Source organism: Oryzias latipes, chromosome 12 (assembly GCF_002234675.1).
Source record: "Oryzias latipes chromosome 12, ASM223467v1".
NCBI lineage: Eukaryota > Metazoa > Chordata > Actinopteri > Beloniformes > Adrianichthyidae > Oryzias > Oryzias latipes.
The window spans coordinates 21659960-21683538 of NC_019870.2; the positions used below are offsets into that span (position 1 = coordinate 21659960).

Genomic DNA, 23579 nt, shown 5'->3' on the forward strand with positions numbered 1-23579 from the left:
TTTAATGGTCAAGTCATGTGACCCCACATTGTCTTCATACAGATACATGCAAATGTAGATGTGGAAGTTTGTTCAAACTAATTATGGGTTTTCTACATATACAAACTAGTTTTGAATTAAATTGTTTCCTCCATTCCATGTTGCATGATCTTGTATGATTCTCTCTATTATTTGCTCAGATTTTTAAAGACTTTACGGCTTCTGTTCTTGTGTCGGCAGCCATGGGAGTCCTCATGTCAAAGAAGCAGCAGGTGGAGAAGGTTCAGAAATGCACAGCGGTCGTCTCTGCGTTCCAGTCAAATCTTAAGGATCGGGCATCTAAACAGACAGATGCAGAAACAGAGGAAAACCCTGGACAGATTTCAGCCACTTCAGAGGAGAAGAATACGGCGGAGGCAGAAAAAGATGACTCAGATAAGACTGAGGGTCCCTCAACTTCCCAGCAGGCCGCAGCGCCAGTGAGAGATGAATGCAAGGTCAATGAGGAGGCTTGGTCCAGGTTACGGGACGGGAAAGGAAGGGAGCCAGAGGAGCTTAACAAGACTTGTTCGTTAACGCCTCCTACTTTTGTGCGACCGAAGAGGGAAGCAGACGATGACCAGCCTGTTGAGATTCAGCTGGATGAGAAAGAGCAGGTACTAAAAAAAGCTGTTCCTGTTATCACTTTGTGAATACCCTTAAACTTGTTACAGCTAAAAACCTTTGTTTGCTTACTTTTTGTATTACTAAGACAAAAAAAAAAAACAACCCTGAAAGGTAAACAATAAAACAATGGAAAGGCTATTTCTAAATTTATAAAAACACTTTTTTTTTCTCCAAAAGAGTATTTTAGATAATGTATAATGTTAGCAGGTTTTGACTTGATTTAAGAAAATATATTTTTACCCCGTGAAAAAGGCAAAAGTTTTGTATTATTTAGAATTTATCAGAAAAGGTGATTAATAGAAGACCAAATTGCAGAGAACTCTATTAAATAACCAAACTGAAAATCACGACTTTTTATTATGATTAATTATAACCCCAATTGCTGCAATGGAGGCCAAGGTCCCACCTTCCTTGTGAAATGTGTGTGTACGTGTTTGTGAGCGTGTGCATGTATGTGTGTTGGAGTGTATATGTTTTTGAGGGCTTAACAGTGTGTGTTCTAAGGGGTGCAGTTAAAATTGGTGGGTTAGGCACTGAGAGGACATCTCCTGTTTACTCATGGTGATGTCCAAACACCCTCCCCACCAAGGGGCCCTAAATCAAAGTCATGTTTAAAGTCAAAGTCAGCTATATTGTCAAATAAGTTGCATACACGTGACATACAGCACAGATTAAATTACTTTCCTCTCTGCCCTCAGTGCAAGCAGCTTATAAAAAAATAAAATAAAATAAATAAAATACAAATTATAATAAGAAGAATAACGGCAATCTAAATAGTGCAAAGAGCAAAGAGATGGTTAAAGTGACAGTTTAAAGTGATAACCGTGCTAAGAACAGTAGTACATGAGTCTGTGATGGCAGTCTTTGGTGAGGATGATATTCTGATGCAGGTGTGAAAGTATTTCAGTGTAAGTTTGTAGCAGGGAGTGGAGGGGGCAGAGGAAACTGTCCTTGAGTCTGCTGGTTCTGGCCTGGAGACTTTCCAGTCTCCTCCCTGATGGGAGCAGGCTGAAGTCTCTCTGGGATGGATATGAAGGGTCCCCTCAAATCCTGATGGCTGCGGGTGAGGCGGGATTGATAAATGTCCGAGAGGCCAGTGAGATGGACACCAATGATCTTTTCAGTTGTTTTCACAGTGCACGGTGCAGGCTCCGTACCACACAGTGATGCAGCTGGTCAGGATGCTCTCGATGGCACCTCTGTAGAAGGTCTGCATGATGGGGGAGGAGCTCTGGCCCTCTTCCGTTTGCGGAAGAAGTTAGAATCAGAATAACTTTATTGATCCCACATGTGGGAAATTTGTTCGTTACCATAGCAAATGACAGCATTGTAAACATAAGAAAGGAAAAACAATAAGAATAATATAAAAAACAAAAATGTAACATAAATGTAAACAATAAGGTAGTAAAATATAAAAAGGTATTTACAGACAGTTCAGGTAAGAAAAAAAATATGCAAAAGAAAAAAAAAAAAGAAAGGATGTGCAAGGGTTATGGTATGAGTTATTGTACAGCTTTAATGGTATTGGGTATGAAGGATTTCCAGTATCTGGCAGTTTTCGAGCGGAGCTGTCTGAACCCGCCTTCCTGATCAGCATGTTCAGCCCAACCGTTGTTGGGCTTTCTTGGCCAGTGATGCAGTGTTGTGATCGTCGGAAATGTGGCACCCCCAGGAACTTGGTGCAGTTCACCCTTTTCACAGCAGCACCATTGATGATCAGTGGAGCGTGCTGGATGTGAGTTCTCCTGAAGTCCACAACCATCTCCTTTGTCTTCTCCACATGCAGGTGGAGATTGTTGTCTTTGCACCACAGAGCCAGCCTGCTCATCTCACTCCTGTAGGTGGTCTCACCGTTGTTGTTGATGAGATCCACCACTGTTGTGTCATCCGCAAACTTGATGAATAGACTGGAGCTTGATGTTGGGGTGCAGTCATGAGTCAGGAGAGTGAAGAGAAGAGGGCTCAGCACACAGCCTTGGGGGACCCCTGTGTTCACTGTGATGTTGCTGGAGGTGTTCTTGCTGACACAAACTGCCTGTGGTCACCCTCTCAGAAAGTCCAACAGCCAGTTACACAGGGAGGTGTTGAGTGCAAGATTGTGGATGAGCTGCTGGGGGATAACGGTATTGAAGGCGGAGCTGAAGTCAATGAACAGCAATCTGACAAGAGAGTCTTTGATTTCCAGGTGGGTGAGGGCTGAGTGGAGGGCTGTGGAGATGGTGTAGCAAATATATCGTGGACTAGTGATCTGAAAATCATGAATGGCTCAAGGAGAGAGGTGGAATGCAATATTTGCTTTGAAAAAATACTTTGTAATGATTTGACACAAAAAAAATACAGACATAACATGTAATACTATGAAAAATAGGGAAAGCACAAAGCCAGGAAAGTACAGTGTTTGATTATTCACAAATAGTCCTTTTAGTGATCCAGTGTATCCAAATCAGTTTATGCATCGTCCATACAACCCAGACAGGGATTGATAATTCCAGAAGCAGGTGTCCAGTGAAGGGGAGTGAATTAATTGAATTTAATTTTAAAAATTAAAAAATTAATTACTTTCTGTGTGCACACAAGATCTTCCTCTAAATACAAAAATATAAAATTGTATTACAGTTAGGTAAATAGATTGTCATTTAAAGCTCCGGCATTGTACAATACACATTCAGTTCATCATTCAATTCATTGTGATTCAGTTCATAATTCAATTCATTCTAATTCAGTTCATATTAAAAACTTTCAAGTGAATTATTAGCACTTGAACAAGCACAGGAGAAAAAGGCACATAAGTGTGCGTTTCCATTCAATGGAATGGCTTTTCAATTTAAAGCGCATTTCAGTTCATAATATACCAGCAAAATAATAAATTAATTAGTCAAAATAACAAAAGAACCTATATGTCACGGCGTGAGGGGGGAGGCTCGAGAGCCGGTAGGACCCAGATGCAGAGGCGGAGGCACGAGGATCAGGGACTAGAGGGTTTAATACAAAACAAAAGGCGCTGCAGAGCAGGATGACAAAACCAAAAACAAAAACTCACTGTGGCGTGGCATGAAACAAGGAACATGGCATGAAGACATTAACACCGAGACAAAGGCTAATGGACCAGCACAGGAGGAAGGCAGAGACAAGACTTAAATACAGACAGGGCAGACAAGACACAGGTGAAAACGATCAGGGCAGATGGGGACCAAAGGAAGTTAAACTCAAGAAACAAGACAGGAAACCTTTCAAAATAAAACAGGAAACAGAACCAAACAAGACAGAACAAGAACTAAAACGAAAAACAAGACAAAACAAGGTTCTATATAAATAAAAGTAATTTGAATTTGAATTTGTAAATCTGCTTCTGCTACACTACTCTCTCTTTTGTGTTTTCCTCTTAAATTATCTCCCATATCTTATACTGATAACAGCATAGTTAAGCATTATTTAAATATATGGATTCAGGTCAAACAGCACCTTGGATTCCAAAAATATCTCTTAGGTTGCCACTCTATCTTAACCCTCTGTTTCTTCCATCATTTACTGATAAGACTTTTGCCCTGTGGAGAAGTCGTGGTCTAGTTTCAGTAAAAGACTTTGTGACGGTGCATTAACGCGCATACACCGATCCGCAAACACGTCATTCATTTACTGTAACTTACCTTTTTCTCCCCGTCCCTGTTCCCCTTATGGTAGCCCTGGGTGCACACTACTACTAAAATGTTTAATCTGCCCAACACTCACTTCTTCAGGTAACTGCAGGCTCTTAACGTTATTTGTCGTCACTTCCCTGACCCTTCCAGTGTCCCAATGGCAACCATGATTGATACTTTCATGGGGATCAATCCCTCTCTGAAGGGTACAATATCAAAAATTATAACCTTTTATTATCGACTCTCAATGCAACATCTGACCATCTACGCGTGGCTTGGTCAGAAGAGCTCCATGTAAACATTAACGATGATCAGTGGAGATCTGTGCTTCGGCAAATTTACTCTTCATCAATATGTGCCACTGTATCAATATGCGCCACTGTATCATTCTTATTAATACCACCAATAATAATTAATAAATGTAAAATTTTGCACTTCGATGACATTATTTGTCAGAGTGCTACACCATTGACCAATAAGCCCGGAGTTACTTATTTTACCATCAAGGTTGCTAAAGTTGAAGTGTATTCTTTTCAGGTTTATAAATATTTAATGATTATCTTTTTTTCTTCAACAAACAAAAATTGAAGGTTAAATAAGATTTGGATTTGTTGTGTTGATTTAATTTTAACTTTGAACAAAACAAAATGTAACCTAACAAAAATATAACATATTATTGGAAAAATGTTTCTAATTCCATACATAACCCGGAGAAAATTCAGTTTTAATTCATCTTTAAAAAAACACATTTAAACCAAAATAACCTGTGCATAAATAACTTCAAATACGAGTTTAGAGACACAGTCTTCCAATACCTCTGCCATGCCAAAAAATTGACTGCAAGATGTTAAAGAATCTCTATGGCAACCGCAGGAGGTAATCTCTTTTTCTCTTTCCTCTCAATCATTATGATACAGAAATTCAGGCATTCTGTAAAACAAAAAAAAAAACTATGAGTTTGACATTGTTTTCTGCAGTTCTCTTTTATACACATCAGCTGTGGTATGTTGTTAGCGAGGGTTCTACACAGTAAGTGTTTGTGGGCGGGCTGCTCTGATTGGCTCTAGGGGGTGACTGTATGCAGTGTAGTGCTGACTAGCAGCTGAGGGAGCATGCTTTGACTTGTGCTTGTAAAATTTTGTATGATGCTGAGGATAACGAAGCACTTTCAGTAGACAAGTTAATATCAACTATGTCTTACTCTAAATTAATTCAAAATGACATTTTGCAGGGGTGGAGCAAGAACATTTTATATGGGGGAGGGGTAGGAGTTTTTGGAAGGAGGCCAAAACACCTGGAAGGCTATCAAAAATGAAAGGATTAAAAAATATGATTATTTAATTAAAAATGTTGCTTTTGTAATTTGCTATGCTTGAAGAAGCTTATTGTCACAAAACAGGGAGACAGCTGGTTCCAATTGCAGCAAGTTTATTAGATCGGCTAAAAGTCCACAAAGCTAAATCAGGGTCAGGCCAGGTCAGAGATCGATAATGAGCATGGGATCATCAAAGAAGAAACAGGAGTAGTCAGGATCCAGGTGAGATTTGGAGCAATCAGCAGGTATATGTGTTGGTCTGTTCGGGTGACATCGGTAGGCGTCGATGATCAGGGAGGGGTGAAGGATGTCAACTGCAACCCAGGAGCATTCCTCTAGGCTGTACTCCTCCCAACCCACCAGATATTGAAGCTGACCCCCCCGGCATGGGGAACGTCAGCGGGCTCAGACCGCGACCCTCAATCTGGAGGTCCATTGGTGGGCTTTAGCAACAAGACGTGGAGAAGCTGGGAGCATCATAGGAGAAACAGTCAGGATCCAGGCGAGATTCGGGGCAGGCGGCAGACAAACTGTGTCACAAACAGGGTCAGGGTCAGGAAACAGAAGATCAGATCCAGATATAATACTCGATAAAAAAGGCAGAGTGGCAAAAAAAAAAAAAAATTGCAAGAGGGATGGCCCGTTTGACACAGACGTTCCAGTGCTTGTTTCACCTTCATGAAACAGAGTGGTTCGGCACAATGTTTCGGGGCGTGTGTCAACTAGAGCAGATCCCGTGGTTGATGACGTATGAAGCGCCAAATGTATTGTTTGGTCGAATCACAGTTCAGATGTCACTTGTGTTTGAACAGTTGGGCACTATTATCTGTAAATACAAACAAATGAACTTTTCCCAACGAGTTCTATAGTTTCCCCTGTATTGAAATCAGCGTCAGTTCATTGCACTTTACCATGTCTCCTGGTAAAAAAAACGTACTGTGGCTAAGGATCGTTTCAACTCAGTTTCTCCTAATAAGACAATACACTATGAACGTTATAAGGAAAATACTTCTACGACTATATGATGGCAAGACGTCATTGGAGTAGTAGAGATAGCTCAGTGGAATAGTCACAGCATCTGCATCCAGAGATCCTGGGTTCAAGATTAGTGTTTTACAATTTCTTTTTTTTTTTTTTTTTTTTGGCCTTGTGTTTATTTTCTTCATGTGATGTGTGTTTTGCTGTGTCAAGCACTTCTTCACAGAAGTGAAGCGTGAAACGTGTTATCATCATTGACAACATTGAAGTGTTACAAGGAGCTTAGGTGAAGCATATGTTATATATCCAGTCCGCCACCAGATGCCGCTGTTCTGTGTGGTTGCAAAGCCCTGAATGGTTGGTTTATTCATTTGGCAAATGAAAGTCAGGTGTGCGGCACTCAGAACCTGCATGCTGATATTGCTGGGAAATGAAGTGCATTCAGCACTTTGGAACTGCTCCCGCTGGTGACCAGAGGGGGAGACAGAGCAAGGGCAAAGCACCAGACATCATGTTTAGTATATGAGCCAGGTGAATTTCTGAAAGACCTCTTTGCTCATCTAAATCTTTAATTTCATTTTTATTCACTTTCAGTATTGTGGCCATAGGTTTATAATATTTTTGCTCCAAACCTCAAAAACCTTTTCACCTTTAATACATGCTTTCCGCCAGTGAGTTCCCTTTGGGGCAGACTATCTGATATGTGAGACTCAATTCTTGGGAAGAATTCGGAATTGACACTCAATTCCAAATTCTAGGTACTGGTGGAAAAAGTCTTGGCATTTTAGTCAAAAGAATGTAAATACAAATTAGGTCTTTTTTTTATATAGAAGGACATGTTTAAGTCTTGTGTTGGAAGAAATTTAGATACAGAGAAAACCATCTTGTTTTGAATTTCTGTGTCCTCTTGCAGCCACCGAGCAATGAGATGTGCGACGTGTGCGAGGTGTGGACGGCAGACGACCTCTACCCCTGCAGGATCTGCACACGTGTTTTCCACGACGGGTGCCTGAGGGAATTGGGCTACCTCCGAGCTGAGGCACTGCAGGAGATGAGAGATACGGCCCACACTGTTACTGGTTGGAGCTGCTACTATTGTGTGAGTCCTCACAGCTTACCACAAGACCACAGTCATTTATATGTAAAGATGACAACCGACTGGATAAAGAATATTTTGTGTTTTAACAGAGACAAGTGAACGCTGGTGCTTCTGAGAGCATTGTTAGTTTTGCTCATGGAAGATTACATTAGAAATTTAAGTATTATCTAGACAGTTTCAGATATTTTAACTTTTTTGTCACTGAGGACAATAACTGCAAATATGGCGTACACAATCTTAGCCTTTTTAGGTGTTAAAGTTAAAACTTATATTTAAATAATGGCTTGGATTTTGTACTTTAGAAACATCACAGCAGATGATGTAAGAAACTGCACAAAAAATGTGTTTTTTTCATTTTTTTTTTTAGTGTGTTTTATATGTTTATTAAGTTTTCAGTTTTAAAACACAATACAAACAAATTCAAAACCCAATCCCCCACTCCCTGCTGCTGTCAGTGACATACACATCAATATCAAGTTAAGTAAAGAAAATATAAGAAAATGAAATGGTACATGTTATATGTCACAGTATAGATGAAATAGCATATTTATAAAAAAAAAAACAAAAACAATAAGTAAAGTGCAAATGTATCAATACACGTAGAGAAAAAAGAAAAAAAAAGAGAGAAAAAAAAGGGGGGGGCATCATTCTGTCACGCTCGTAGATGGTAGACTAAAAAAGTTAAGAAATGGTCTCCATATCTTATAAAATTTATGCTCTGACCGTCTCACAGTAAATCTTATTTTTTCAAGTTTAAGACGGTAAAGCACATAGCGAATCCAATGTGATAAAGTGGGTGGGGCAGCATCTTTCCACTTAAGAAGAATGAGGCGTCGCGCTAGCAAAGTTGAAAAAGTAATGATCCTCTGACCACTTGCAGGCAATGTGGGAGCCCCACTGTTTATTCCAAAAAGAAATGCAAGTGGGTTCAAAGTCAGTTTGACTCCCAAGATGGAGCTAAGTGCCTTACAGATATTTCCCCAAAAGCACTGTATTTTGGGGCAGTACCAAAAAGTGTGAATTAGTGTGGCCTCTGCTGATTTGCATCTGTTACACAGTGGATCAATTTGTGGATACATTTGGGCTAATCTGGCTTTACAGAGGTGAGCACGGTGCACAACCTTAAACTGCAGTAGACAATGTTTTGCACACATTGAGGATGAGTTGATGTTCCTTACAATATTTTCCCAGTCTGTTTCACCAATGGTTTCACTAAGATCTTGCTCCCAAGATGTTTTTATGGTTAGCATCGAGGGAGACTCTACGGCTGAGATCATGCTAAGCAATTTAGATATGGATTTCTTCCAGGTGGGATTGAAGATTAAAATGTTATCCAGAGTATTTTGAGGAGGTTTAATAGGGAACCCTGTGATGGAGGTCATGATGAGATGACGCACCTGCAAGTACCTAAAAAAATCTGAGCTAGGAACATTATATTTGTCGACCAATTGTTGAAAAGAGGCAAATTGATTATCAGAAAATAAGTCGTTAAAGGTCTTCAGACCTTGTCGCCGCCACCTCTGAAATGCAGCATCCAACAATGAAGGTTGGAAAAACTTATTGGGTGTTATTGGAACTTGCAGGCTCATACTTAAGTAACCAAAATGCTTCCTGAATTGATGGCAAATTTTAATTGAGTTTTGTATTACAGGATTATCAATAGTCAAAGGTTTAACCAGGGGAAGTGTTGCACCAACGACTGACGGTAACAGACCAGGCCCGGCAGAAAGTTTCTCCATCTCCACCCACGGATTTTTTGTTCATCAAACAAGGCTAATGTTGTTAGCGCGAATGTTAGCCTCTCCTGGGACCTCCGTTCTTCCACATAAAAATCACTGACCACACGGATTCAAAATAAGATGATGAACGAACAGGCGCTTCATAATATTCATAACATTAATAAAAGCACGTTTGGAAGATCATCTCGTATATAACCGAGCTGCTGCATAAATGTATATGAGAGCAAGCTTTGTTTACTGTGGGACTCATTTCCTTTTCCGGTATTTTCAACACTATTGCACATGCCTAAATGATTTATTCCAACCGAAAGTGTGACCCATGTGAACGGTTGTGTCATAGTTCGTAGGCGTGGCAGACCCAGATGCTGGAACCGGGAAGGAAAACACAGGTAGGTAGGAACGTAAGTAATGGATTGTAGTCTTGGCGTGATGAAGGATCCTGGCTTGAATGATGCTCGTGGCCTGAACGATGGTCTTGACGTGGCATGGCTGGAGGTAGTAGCGCGGTAGGCATCAGCGGGTTCCTCCACTGGAACTCTGGAACTGCTCCGTTAGACATCCACACAGGTGACACTTGTGGGTGAGAATCCTGAAGCAGGAGAATAAGATTAGCGAGGTAACAAGACAAGGTAGCTTAGCTAGAGTAGACTTGACCAGGCGTAATCACCATAAGGGGCAACGAGCTGGCGTTGAATACTGGAGCTGGTTCTCCTTATGAAGGGGGCAGAGGCTTGATGATAAGAGTGGTCACAGCTGGTGGAGTCAGGAGCAGAGCAGAGCAGAGGGGGAGGAGATTGACAGAGGCACCATGACAGTTTGTTCTAATCGGAAAAGGTTTTCTGTGCCCATGTGCACGGTTGAATTTTAATCTGACCATTGATCCGATCAAGATATTTTGCCCATGTAACCGCGGCTATTGACTTCTTATACTGAATTCAAATATAGCTTTCAAAATAAAAGTTCTGAACTAAACATGACTGCAGAATAAAGAAAAATCTAATAAAAGAACAGAGGCAAACAAACCGGGGGTCGGAGCATGGAGCTTCTACTTTTTGTAATTTTACAGTGTGTCAACTGTATTAGATTAATATGAATATCTGTAGAACATATATAGATTATTATTATATTTGTATACAAATATGGCTAAATGCGTAAACCATATCAATTCAGATTTAAATCCAACCAAATAAGAGTTGGTTAAAAAAATATCAAGGATATCAAGTTGTTTTTGTTTACACACCAGAAGTATACCCGACAGAAACCAGGGCTTTGGCGATGGGGACTTCCAGCGCCATTGCCAGGATTGGTGCCTTGATCACACCCTTTGGCCGCATTTACACTGCAGGTCTTGATGCTCATATCCGATTTTCTGACTATATCCGATTTTTTTGACGACCCGCTTACATCATCTTTTGAAAGTGACCCGTATCTGATTTTTGCATTTACACTATACAATGCTGAAACTATCAAACATAGACGTTCTGAGGACTATGTAGCAGTATTTCCGCACTCCGCGGACCTCTTTCGGACTTTTATAATTGCGGTTGTCATGGAGGCAAGGCGGCGACGGAAGGAGGCGTTGCCTTGGGCGCTCCAGAGGGGATGCATGGGGGAGTAAAAAGGGGGGCTGCTCGGCCGTCTTATGTGCTCTCTCTGAGTTTTGAATGAGGAAGTGTTTGCAGACGTGCTGTACTAACAGTTTGATCCAAGTGTTGAACCTTTCCTGCGCGATGACTTCTCTTTTCTGACCGTAGTCAGAAACACACGGGAGATTTCCTCGGGGTTCTCTTTTCCGTTCTGAACCCTCAGCCTCCAGAGTGGGTTAAGAAAGACTCCAAAACTTTTGGGCGATACACCTTATTTTTAATTTACGGTAAGCCGACACTCCCCCGCTCCGCACTCACACCCACTCTCTCTCCTTACACACACACGCAAGCACGCGCGCGCTCACACACACGGCCCCCATCATACACGCCCCCCAAAGAAATAAACAGCTTCTAGCCTGTTCCATAGCAACTGTGTCCCGCTTCATTAGTTACCGTTTGCGTCCGGACCGGACATAACAGCAGTTTCCGACTACGGTCTGAAGCCTTAGGCTGAAAGGTAACACGCGGAAAGCAAAATCAGCACAAAAAGCACCTTAATAAGTCATGTGATCTCAGTTGGTGGTGTCCTGAGTTGACGTCACTGACGTACGACTCACAATCATTTACTGGGGAATATCCGATTTGTCTGCTTACATGGCACACGCAAATGCACGTATCCGATTCGTTTCCGATTTATTTCCACATATGAGAGAGGCCTGTATCCGATCTGAGAAAAACGCAATCCATGTGCTTTTGTCCTGCTTACACGTTCACCGGTCATATCCGATCTGTGCCACATGAGAGGAAAAAATCGGAATTGGGTCACTTGAACCATGCAGTGTAAAGGCGGCCTTTGTGGCTCAGGTTTTGCTGAGGAGATCAGTTTACGTTACCCTTGGTGTGTACTGTGCCTGTGGTCTGGTGGCTGGCATCGCTTCCTTGTTGTTACCCATTGAAACATTAGGTAGGGGTCTACAGGAGTCCAGTCTTGATCAGGAAGTTGAGCATCCAGCCTCAGCCCCACCCAGCCAGTCCTACGGTACAACACAGTCCACAGAGCAGCGATGAGATAGTCCACCATGAAAGGAAAAGAAAAGATTTGTTTTTGCTGGTTTCTGGCGCCCTGCAGATGAACCATTTGCTCATTTAACGAGCTAAACCGTTTAAATTATGAAGAGTGAATAGCAGCTAGCTCATTAGAGTAGGAATGAAACTGTGAGTCTGCTGTCCAAGTCCAACAAGAGCGGAGGTGGTTTCCAGTCCTGAGCTGCTTTTGTTTACACCTTTGGTCATGAGCAACAAGAATGCAATTTGGACCAAATATATTGCACATTAGATTCAACTTTCAATATTTTAAGCCAAGACATGCTTGGGAAATATAGTGAACTCCAACACTGCCAATCACTGTGAGATCAAACAGGATTATGGCACTATTTTTGTCTGATTTTCTAATAAAGGGTGGTATGGAACTGCACAGCTGTGCTACCCTCAAGTGCTGCACAATCTGCTATATTCTTTTTGTTTTTCCACAAATAATTGTACAACAGCTTGAAATAGAAACTTGAATGGGTTTATTTAGATTTAAAGTATGACTATTATAGGTTTTATTTATTCAACGTGGGATTTGGCCAGTTATTGATTATTTTGTTGTGCAACAATAAGCCACAACTGTTCAACTTTGTCAGAGTTTTGTCAGCATTTGTTGGCATTGAAGGTCAAATACTTACTACTGAAAGACTATTTGGAGGATTTTTGGATGAAATATTATGCATAACATTTCAGATTATTGTGTTTGATGGAAGTCAACCATAGTGAGACAGAAGTGCAGGTTGGGTTTTCCTCTGATGTGTTATAGAGGTATATTTTGGTCTGTTGGTTTAAATAAAGTGTTATAATAAAAGAAAAAATAAATAAATATATATATATATATATATATTAAATTGAATCGATCCAGGCTTTGATTAATCAAATCAAATCGTTTCTGGAAACTATTGGTAATACCCAGCCCTATTTCTGTAGCTCTTTGATGTACAGATGATTCTCTGATTATTTCCCATCAGCAGTGTAACTTAAGAGAGTGTGATGTGGTTGTATGGAATATGCATTTCTGTTAGGGAGGTGAAGAGTTTGCAACTTAAAGACATTAAAGTATAACCTTAGTTTATTGCTTTTTCCTTCATGATGGATGTATTCTGCTGTTTCATAAGCAATTGCCCATAGACTTCTAAAAGTTTTGATCTAGTTTGAAAATTGATGCAAAATAGTTTAATTTCTCATGTCAACATGAATTTCCATTGAGTTCTCCGACTCCACTTTCCTCAGACTTTAAATAATTCACAACCCACCAGCTGGCTGTCATGACTCAGATGTTTGAGCAGCTTGGAGCACCCTAAGGCAATAGTCTGTGAAATATTAATTAGCATCAACTGTGCATTACAGAACAGAAGGGAAAATAGGCATAATTTCACGAAATCATACATCATAAGAAAATTATGCATAATAACAAAAAAACAAAGACTTGTTGTATTTGCTAAGATGACATACTGTTTGCTGTCTTATGATAAGCGATTATCTACTTTGGGGCAAAAGCATCCAGATATGGTTGGGTTGAGTAAAAGATACTTGCTAAATTCATTCCTTAAAAACCCATTTCAATGAAAATTGCGTTTTTTTTTTTAACATGTTGTTGTAGCATTTTTCTCATGGGGGAGGACAATTACAAAGAAAAGTAACCTTAAAATTGTGTTTTGGAGTATTTGTATTGTTCAAATCGTAATGAATCAAGAGCAGATGAAAAAAGGAAGTTGGAAAAAGCTTGTAGATAGATACGGTGGGGCAAAATATTATTTAGTCAGCTAATTTTGAAACTTAAAAAGGTGAGAGAGGTCTGTAATTTCAACATAGGTTTACCTCAACCCTGAAAAACAAGAAATAAAATACAGGCATTTGTATGATTTTTAAAGAATTAATTTGTAAATTATAGTGGAAAATAAGTATTTGATTAAGAACAAAACATCAACTCAATACTTTGTTTATACCCTTTTTTGGCAAGGAAAGTACTCAAACATTTTCTGTAAGTCTTTACAAGGTTTTTACAAACTGTTGCTTGTATTTTGACCCATTCCTCCATGCAGTTTCTCCTCCAAACACAATGAGTGGAGTTCTTACCAAAAGTTATATTTGGTTTCAACTGACCATTTGACATTCTCTCAATCCTCTTCTGGATCATTTAAATGCTCTCTAGCCAACTTTAGACGGTCATGCACATGTACCGGGTTTAGCAGGGGAACGCGTCTGGCCCTGCAGGATTTGAATGCCTGGTTGCGTAGTGTGTTACTGATAGTAGCCTTTGTTACTTCAGTCCCAACTCTCTGCAGGTCATTCACTAGGTCCCCCTGTGTGGTTCTGGTCTTGGATGTGTTCCATTTCCTAAGAATAGCTCCGCAGTTAATTTCATCACACCGAGTTTCTTACTTTCTGCAGATTCAGGATTCCCAGCCTGGTGCATGTCAACAATTTTGTTTCTGGTGTCTTTAGACAACTCTTGATCTTGGCTATAGTGGAGTTTGGAGTGTGACTGTTTGAGGTTGTAGACAGGTGTCTTTTATATAGATAACAAGTTCAAACAGGTGCCATAAATACATAAATTCATAAAAAATCAGACATTGGGATTCTATAGATTTTTTCTAATTTTGTCTCTTTTGTCTCTCAATCTTAATTATATCTATGACGAAAAATTACAGGCCTCTCTCATCTTTTTAAGAGGGAGAACTTGCACAATTGATTGCTGACTAAATACGTTTTGCCCCACTGTCGGTGCCATAATCGGTGGCCCACAAGCTTCCAACTCCACTCCATTATGATGCATGCACTTGCAGATAAATACAGACATTAATGTTTTTGTTATCCTCGCCCGAATTGGCATCCTGCTTGGTACTGTAAGGCAAGATAGCTCCAATATTGCTCACCATTGTTTGTTTTTGGGATAGGGTTTTAGAGACCCGTTAGCTAGTCGGAGAGCATGTAATCAGCAGGATGTTGGGAAGCAGGGGGAGGGCTTACTCCACACCAGCGGTCCCACCCACAACTCAGAAGCAAATTTCTAATGAACTACTGACACTCTACAAAAATTATGTCTTTTTTTCCCATTATCTTGCCTAAAACAGCATAATTATAACTAGAAGGAGCTGCATTTCCAGAAGAAAATGCAGGGTTGAATGCTGTACTGCTGAATGAAAGCTGAATTTGCTGAAGAAATGACTGAACTCTCCAGGAAGATCCTGGAATATCTTGAAAAATAGAAGGATCAAAAGTCATAGCAGGAATTAGCTGAAAAAGCGGAACATTGTAATATTAGAATGGCTAAAATAGGTCAAAAATTGTAGAAGAAGTTAAGGATGAAAGATGAAGTTGTTGAAGAAATGGCTGAACTGTTGAAAATTTGAAGAACATAAAATGGCTGCCAAACCGTCGCCATCCCATAATGGTTTTAAACCTGATGTTGTAGTCCAAAGTACTGTGATCATTTTAATGTTTAAATGGTGTGTAAAGGAACAAGTACAATGTCTCCCACCAACAAGAGGCCCCTTATGAGATATTGTGCCTAATGTCTACAAGGGAGTCGCAGAAGAACATAAAGTGAGGAAGAAAGAAGCACGTAAAGACAACATGTATCTTCATTGCAGGGCAACTGCTGTTACATACAGCCAATTCTGCTGCATCAAACTTTTTTCTCTCATACATGTCAATAATGGAGAACAATGTAGAGAAGCAGATAGCCCATCACATTTTACAGCAGCTTTGCTAATTTGCTATGTGTTATCGAGTCACAACATCATGAGAGTGACTTCTCTTCACAGACACCTAAACTCATGGTGTGGGAATCAACACTTCCCATGAGTCTTAGTGGCCATGGGCGGGGCTAAGGCCCGGGTCTCAACACTTGTTCACAAGATGGCTGAAGCACTGTTTGAACTGCAGCTATCAGCTACACAGAGGAAAATAAAAAATACTTCAAAACTAACTCAGATTTGCTCCCGCTGTTTTTTGCAGCTTAAAGCACACATTGAGTGTTAATGTGTGCTTTAAGCTGCTGTGCTCATTTTAACGTTTGAATGGTGTCTCTAGCTAAAAGTATGTTGAAGTTTAATGGTTGAAAGAAGCAAAGGTTTTGGAGCAAAAATCCTTGAAAATCCTGGAAAATCTTGATTAGTTAAAGGACCAAAAGTCATAGCAGGAATAAGCTGAACATTGTAATAGTTGAATGGCTAAAATAGGTCAAAAATTGTATATGGAGTTAAGCATAAAAGCTGAAATTGTTGAAGAAATGGCTGAACTGTTTGAAGAATTTGAGGATTTGAAGGAACGAATGTGTTAGCGGAAAGGAATGAGCTGAAAGAGCTGAACTGTTTAATAGGAGAATGGTTAAAGTAGGTAAAAAAAACTGTAAAATGAGTTATGTGCAAGGTTTCCCATTTATTTTAATGGAGCAAAAATCCTGGAATATCGTGAATAGTTCAAGCATTTATAAAAAAAAAAAAAAAAAAATTATAGCTAAAATTAGCTGAAAGAGCTGAACATTTTAATATTGGAATGGTTAAAAAAAATTTGAAATGTCCAAGCCAGGTCTTGAACCGGCGACCTCATGCACCAAAACTTGCCTATGTATTTTAATAGGGCAAAAAATCCCGGAACACCTGGAATATCTTAAAAAGTTGAAGGTGTCATGGCTACAGAACACTTTTCGAACCCAGATGCTGGAACCCAGAAGAAACACAGCGGGAGGCAAGCGTGGCAGGTAAGAGATTTAATTCGAGGAGCAGAGAGCAGAGCGTGAGCAGGACTAGATGTCGGTTCCAAACTGGAGACAGGGGTTAGCGGCGTCACTGGTGGATTTCTCCGTAGGCAGATGCTGGCGAAGGTTGGGATGCTTGAGGTGGCAGAGGCTCGTGGTGGGACCGCAGGGGAGGACAGATTGGCGAGACCGGCTGGAAGCTGATTCAGGCGACCACTCGTGGTACTGGATTCCTGAAGGTGAGTAGAGAGAGACAGATTTAGTCATAGACTTGACGTAGCAAACGAACTATAGCTTGACTTGAAGACCAACTATGCACCATCAGGGGCAACGGACTGGCGAAGACTGATGATCCTGTGGCTCCTTATGAAGGCGGATGAGGTGATGAGGTAAGTGGTCGCAGGTGTTGAGAATCAGCAGCCAAGCGGAGAGGAGAGGGGGAGGAGTCTGACAGAGGCACCATATCAGTACCCCCCCCTCAACGACCGCCTCCAGGCGGTCAAGGGCGGCGATCAGGGTGGGCACAGAAGAAATCCTCAATGAGCGAGGGGTCTAAAATAAACGAGCGGGGAATCCAGGAGCGCTCCTCCAGACCGTAGCCCACCCAGTCGACCAGGAACTGGAATCCACGACCCCTACGACGGACATCCAAAACCCGGCTGACGTCATAGGCCGGAGCGCCGTCGATGACCCGGGCGGGCGGTGGGGAAGTGGACGGCGGGCACAGAGGACTGTCCTGGACTGGCTTGATCTGGGAGATGTGAAACGACGGGTGGACCTTCAGGGCTTTGGGCAAACGAAGACGGACACAGGTAGGGTTGATGAGTTTGTCTATGACGTAAGGACCGATGAATCGGGGAGCCAGTTTCTTGGAGGATGCCTGAATGGGGATATTGCGAGTAGAGAGCCAAACCCTCTGACCTGGTTGATAGTCGGGTCCCACCACCCTGCGACGGTTGGCGATCCGGCAGTTGCTTTCCTTGGTGCGGAGGAGAGCGGCCTTCGTCTGAGTCCAGACGCGTTGACAACGCTGGAGGTGATGGTGGACGGAAGGCACTGCCAGATCCAACTCCTGGGATGGAAACAGAGGTGGTGAGTACCCTAGGGCGGCCTCAAAAGGAGAGATCCCGGTGGCAGATGAAGGATGAGTGTTATGGGCGTACTCTATCCATACCAGGAAGGTGGACCAGTCCTTTTCATTCTGTGCCGCCAGACAGCGGAGAGCTGCCTCCAGCTCCTGGTTCGCTCTCTCCGCTTGGCCATTTGACTGGGGATGATAACCGGACGAGAGACTGACCGTGGCCCCCAAGGCAGAGCAGAAAGCCTTCCACACTTGTGACGTGAATTGGGGGCCACGGTCGGAGACGATGTCCATAGGGATGCCATGGTGGCGAAAAACGTGTTTGACCATCAGGTCAGCAGTTTCAGTGGCCGTGGGGAGTTGAGGAAGGGGAATGAAGTGAGCCATTTTTGAAAAACGATCAATAACAGTGAGGACAGTAGTGTTACCGTGTGACGGGGGGAGACCGGTGACGAAATCCATTGCAAGATGGGACCAGGGTCGATTGGGAGTGGGGAGAGGATGAAGCACACCTGCCGGAGCTGAGGATGAAGATTTTGATCGGGCGCACGTGGAGCAGGCAGCGACATACTCCCGCACGTCCTTTTCCATGGCAGGCCAATGAAACCTTTTGCGGATAAGGTTCAGAGTCCGGTGAACCCCCCCATGGCAAGCCAAGCGGGAAGTATGCCCCCAGGTGATGACCTCGGACCGGAGATCAGCAGGGACGAACAAGGTACCCCTGGGGACAGGAGGGTGGTTACTATTGTCTCTCAGGGCTTGGAGTACCTTGTTTTCGATGTCCCACGTGAGGGCTCCGATGACGCAGGTGGAGGGAAGGATAGTGGCTGGGGCGCGTTCTGATGGGCTGTACTTTCGGGACAGGGCGTCAGGCTTGACATTTCGGGATCCGGGTCTGTAGGTGATTACAAAATTAAAGCGGTCAAAAAAGAGACACCAACGAGCTTGCCTGGAGTTGATCCGTTTGGCTGAGCGGAGATAGGCCAGGTTCTTGTGATCGGTCCAGACGATGAATGGCTGTTCTGCTCCCTCCAACCAGTGACGCCACTCCTCCAAAGCTAGCTTGATGGCAAGTAGTTCTCGGTTGCCGACATCGTAGTTCTGTTCTGCCGGTGATAATTTGCGGGAGAAGAAGGCACAAGGTTTCATTTTGCCTGTTGAGTCTTCCTTTTGGGAGAGGACGGCCCCCACACCGGTATCAGAAGCGTCGACCTCGACGATGAATTGGCGAGATGGGTCCGGTTGGATAAGGATGGGTGCGGAAACGAACAGTTCTTTCAATTTATCAAAGGCTTGTTGGGCTTCAGTGGACCAGACAAAGGGGTGAGAAGTAGAAGTAAGGCGCGTGAGGGGAGAAGCTATGCTGCTGTAATTACGGATAAAGCGCCTGTAAAAATTGGCGAAGCCTAAAAACTGTTGAAGTTTTTTCCGATTGTCTGGAGGAGCCCAGTTGGTGACGGCCTCTAGCTTAGCAGGATCAGGTCGGATGCAACCGGCCTCAATGATATAGCCGAGAAACTGAACGGTTGAAACATGAAACTCGCATTTCTCAAATTTTACATAAAGCTGGTTTTCCAATAATCTCTCCAGCACGAGACGTACGTGGTGTTCATGTTGGGCCTGATCCTGAGAGTAGATGAGAATGTCATCTAGGTATACGAAGACGAACCGATTAAGGAAATCACGGAGTATGTCGTTAACTAACCTCTGGAAGACTGCAGGGGCGTTGGTGAGGCCAAAAGGCATGACCAAATATTCATAGTGGCCTAAGGGTGTTTTGAATGCGGTCTTCCATTCGTCGCCTTCTTTGATGCGAACCAAATGGTACGCATTGCGGAGGTCTAATTTAGTGAAGATTCGAGCTTGTTGAACAGAATCAAAAACGGATGTGATTAGTGGCAGGGAGTATTTATCTTTGACTGTGATCTGATTAAGTTCGCGGTAATCGATACAAGGCCTGAGTGTCTTATCTTTTTTCTCCACGAAGAGAAATCCAGCCCCCACAGGGGAGGAGGAGGGTCGTATGTGCCCTAGCGAAAGCGCTTCCTGGATGTACTGTTCCATGGCGTTTCTTTCGGGGCCCGACAGGTTGAATAGCCGCCCCTTAGGTAAAGGAGCACCAGGAAGGAGGGTAATAGCGCAATCGTAAGGTCTATGCGGGGGAAGGGCGCTAGCCTTCGTTTTACTGAAAACCGCTTTTAAGTCGTGGTAACATGATGGAATGGAAGCAAGATCTACCGAGACGGGACTCTCGGTATCAATGGGACACACACGAGGAACCGCGGACAGTAAACAGTTAGCGAGGCAGTACGAACTCCATTGAGTGACAGATCCTTGAGCCCAGTTAAATTGGGGATTGTGTAACTTAAGCCAGGAGAACCCTAACACTATGGGAGTATGCGCGGACTGGGTGATGTAAAACTGAACTGATTCCCTATGGTTACCTGACGTGACGAGTAGAATGGGCTTGGTACGGTGGGTGATACGAGACAGGTGTTGTCCCCCGAGGCCAGAAGCTTCAATGGGGGTTTCTAGGGGCTCTGTGGGGATAGACAAGTGGTTAACTACATGAAAGTCAATAAGGCTCTGTTCCGCCCCAGAATCTACGAGGGCCCGAAGATCATGAACTTGGAGATCGAGGCATAACTTGACAGGTAAATACATAAATTCTTTACCAGAATTTGTGGCAGATAACTCCCCTCGCGGCCTGTCGTCTAGCGAGGGGCTTGGGAGTTTAAACGTACTGGGCACCCCGAGACTAAATGGCCTTTAGCCCCACAGTAGAAACAAGAACCAGCTTCGCGTCTTTTGCGCCGCTCCTCTTCTGATAGCCTTGAGTGACCGATCTGCATGGGTTCATCCATAGTCTTGGAGGGGACAGGACATTCAGCATACGGGCCTGGATCGATCGGTGGAGCGTGGACTGACTTAGTCGGAAGACGTGGAGGCGGATGATTCCGTTCTTTTTGGCGTTCACGTATCCTAACGTCTGACCTGAGAGCGGCGGAAACTAACTCCTCAAAGGATCGTGCTTCCGGTTGACAACAAAGATGGTCTTTAATTTGTTCATTTAAGGACTGGTAAAAAACACCTTTGAGGGCCAAATCGGGCCAGCCAGCTTCAACCGCTAGAATGCGGAAATCGATGACGTGATCGCTAACAGTACGGTTCCGCTGTTTGAGGGCAAGCAGCCGCCGGGTCGCCTCTTCCTGTTTACGAGGTTGATCGAATATCAGGCGGAATTCGCCGAGGAATCGCTCATAAGACAGGTGAGAGATGGGATTGGCAGAGAGAAAGGCTTGGGCCCACTGGAGAGCTTTGCTTCGTAGAGAAGTGACAATGAGTGTGATCTTACTGTGGTCGGTTTGATAGAATCGGGGAGCTTGTTGACATATTAACTGGCACTGCAGCAAAAATCCTCCGCAGGCTTCCACATCCCCGAAGAAAGGTACTGGTTGGAGTCGGATATTTTCGGCAGACGGACAGGAAACGGAAATAGGGTTGTTGCCGGAAGATGTTAGGCATGAACCTGGGGAAACATTAGCATGGAGGTCTGTTAGCTTAGTAATGCTTTGTGTGTTCCTTTTTACCCGTGTAAGCAAATCCTCTTGAACGGTCGTGATCCGAGTTATGGTACTGTAGAGGAGTTCCAAGAAGGTTCCTTGTTGGGAAACGGCTAATCTGAGTCCTTCTGGGTCAGCTGGGTCGGGGTTATGGCCAGTCCGTTCTGTCATGGCTACAGAACACTTTTCGAACCCAGATGCTGGAACCCAGAAGAAACACAGCGGGAGGCAAGCGTGGCAGGTAAGAGATTTAATTCGAGGAGCAGAGAGCAGAGCGTGAGCAGGACTAGATGTCGGTTCCAAACTGGAGACAGGGGTTAGCGGCGTCACTGGTGGATTTCTCCGTAGGCAGATGCTGGCGAAGGTTGGGATGCTTGAGGTGGCAGAGGCTCGTGGTGGGACCGCAGGGGAGGACAGATTGGCGAGACCGACTGGAAGCTGATTCAGGCGACCACTCGTGGTACTGGATTCCTGAAGGTGAGTAGAGAGAGACAGATTTAGTCATAGACTTGACGTAGCAAACGAACTATAGCTTGACTTGAAGACCAACTATGCACCATCAGGGGCAACGGACTGGCGAAGACTGATGATCCTGTGGCTCCTTATGAAGGCGGATGAGGTGATGAGGTAAGTGGTCGCAGGTGTTGAGAATCAGCAGCCAAGCGGAGAGGAGAGGGGGAGGAGTCTGACAGAGGCACCATATCAGAAGGATTTGAAAAACCAAAAGTCATAGCTGAAATAAGCTGAAAGAGTTGAACATTTTAATAGTTGAGCTGAACATTTTAATAGTTGAATGGTTAAAATAGGTTAAACATTGTAAAAGGAGTTAAGTGCCGAAAAACGGCGGAAGATGAGTGTAATAATAAAGAAAGAGAAACAGGAAAACAAAGGGTTGAATGCTTTACAGCATTCAACCCTTTGTTTTCCTGCTTTACAGCATTCAACCAATTAAAATATCATTGGGAATGCTTTTACTTTATCTTGCTGGGAATGATCAAAAGATGACTTAAAAAAAAAGATGAGGTGGACAGATTTGTACTGAAATTTAAAAACGGATGATTGCACTTCAGCTTTTGCTAATTGGGGTAAAATATGGCTTGATTCGGATATAAGGTGCTGCTGTTTTATCTTTTTTAAAAAAGAGCAGGTAATTTATTCTTTATGTGAACTCATTGCAATCTGACAGAAATAAATCTAATTTTCTTGAAAAGACTGCAATTTTTGTCATTAAGCTATTCCTGCTGTTTAACAGTGCCAGCTTGAACTCCAATGAAGTCACACAGAATTCTCAATGAATGTGGCTTCTCATGTGCAATTTGAGATACAATCCCTTAACCTATGAAACTGTGGTGATGACCACCCTCAAAGCGAATGGTACGGTCTATTTATTGTCAAACAGATGAGGGACATTTCTAACGGACTCTTCAAAGTGAAGTAGGGACTTCACAGTTTTTTTTTCCTTAGCCAGGTGAAAGAAAATCAGCTGCCAAAACTGCACAACAGGGGGATGCTTTTCACACTGTTTTGAAAAAGGACACTGAAAGGATTCTTGTCTTTGGCTGGCTCCTCCAAATCTGTTTACAATGAAGGTGGAAGCGAATGACTCAGAGAGGCACCGAGAGGAATTTATCATTCAGATTGAAGTCTACAGAGATCAGGCCATACAAGTTAGCATGTATCAGATCTCGATCTCAAACCCCCTCCCACACATTTGACATTTAACATTATACTGGCCCCAAAGGCTACCTCCAACAGATGTACAATGTTACATGTTTTTAGTAACACATAAAAAATTAAGAAAACAGTCCAACACAGCTACACGTTAGCTGCTTTAGGAAATTCACAAAAACTCTACCTATGATTTGTGTCAGAGTTTCAAATCAGAGTTTGAGAATTAAATGTGATTGAAAAGGAGGTAGAGCAGAAACCAACGTCAGTGGGGGAGCTGGACCATACCTTGTCATGGTCTGTCATCTCTCCCATGCCAGCGATCTAGCTGTTCATGTTCTAGGGCAAAATCATTGACCGTGGATGCAACAACCTGATGTGCTTTTAATGTGAGAGAGTATAAAAGTCCTTCCCACTCTGCTTTGCCAATCAGTCTGAGCTTGTTTAACCATAGAAAGCATTTCTCTAGCTTG

At 42.9% G+C, this 23579-nt stretch overlaps 1 protein-coding gene across 1 annotated transcript in view; it reads left to right on the top strand.

The window, feature by feature from the left end:
- phf24 (PHD finger protein 24) overlaps window positions 1-23579 on the top strand; it is a 77471-nt gene that overhangs the window by 3805 nt on the left and 50087 nt on the right. Inside the window, exons 2-3 of the mRNA XM_020701796.1 lie at window positions 220-635; window positions 7490-7675. Coding sequence (XP_020557455.1) covers window positions 222-635; window positions 7490-7675 — 600 coding nt within the window. The 5' untranslated portion in view covers window positions 220-221. The remainder of the gene's footprint in view (window positions 1-219; window positions 636-7489; window positions 7676-23579) is intronic.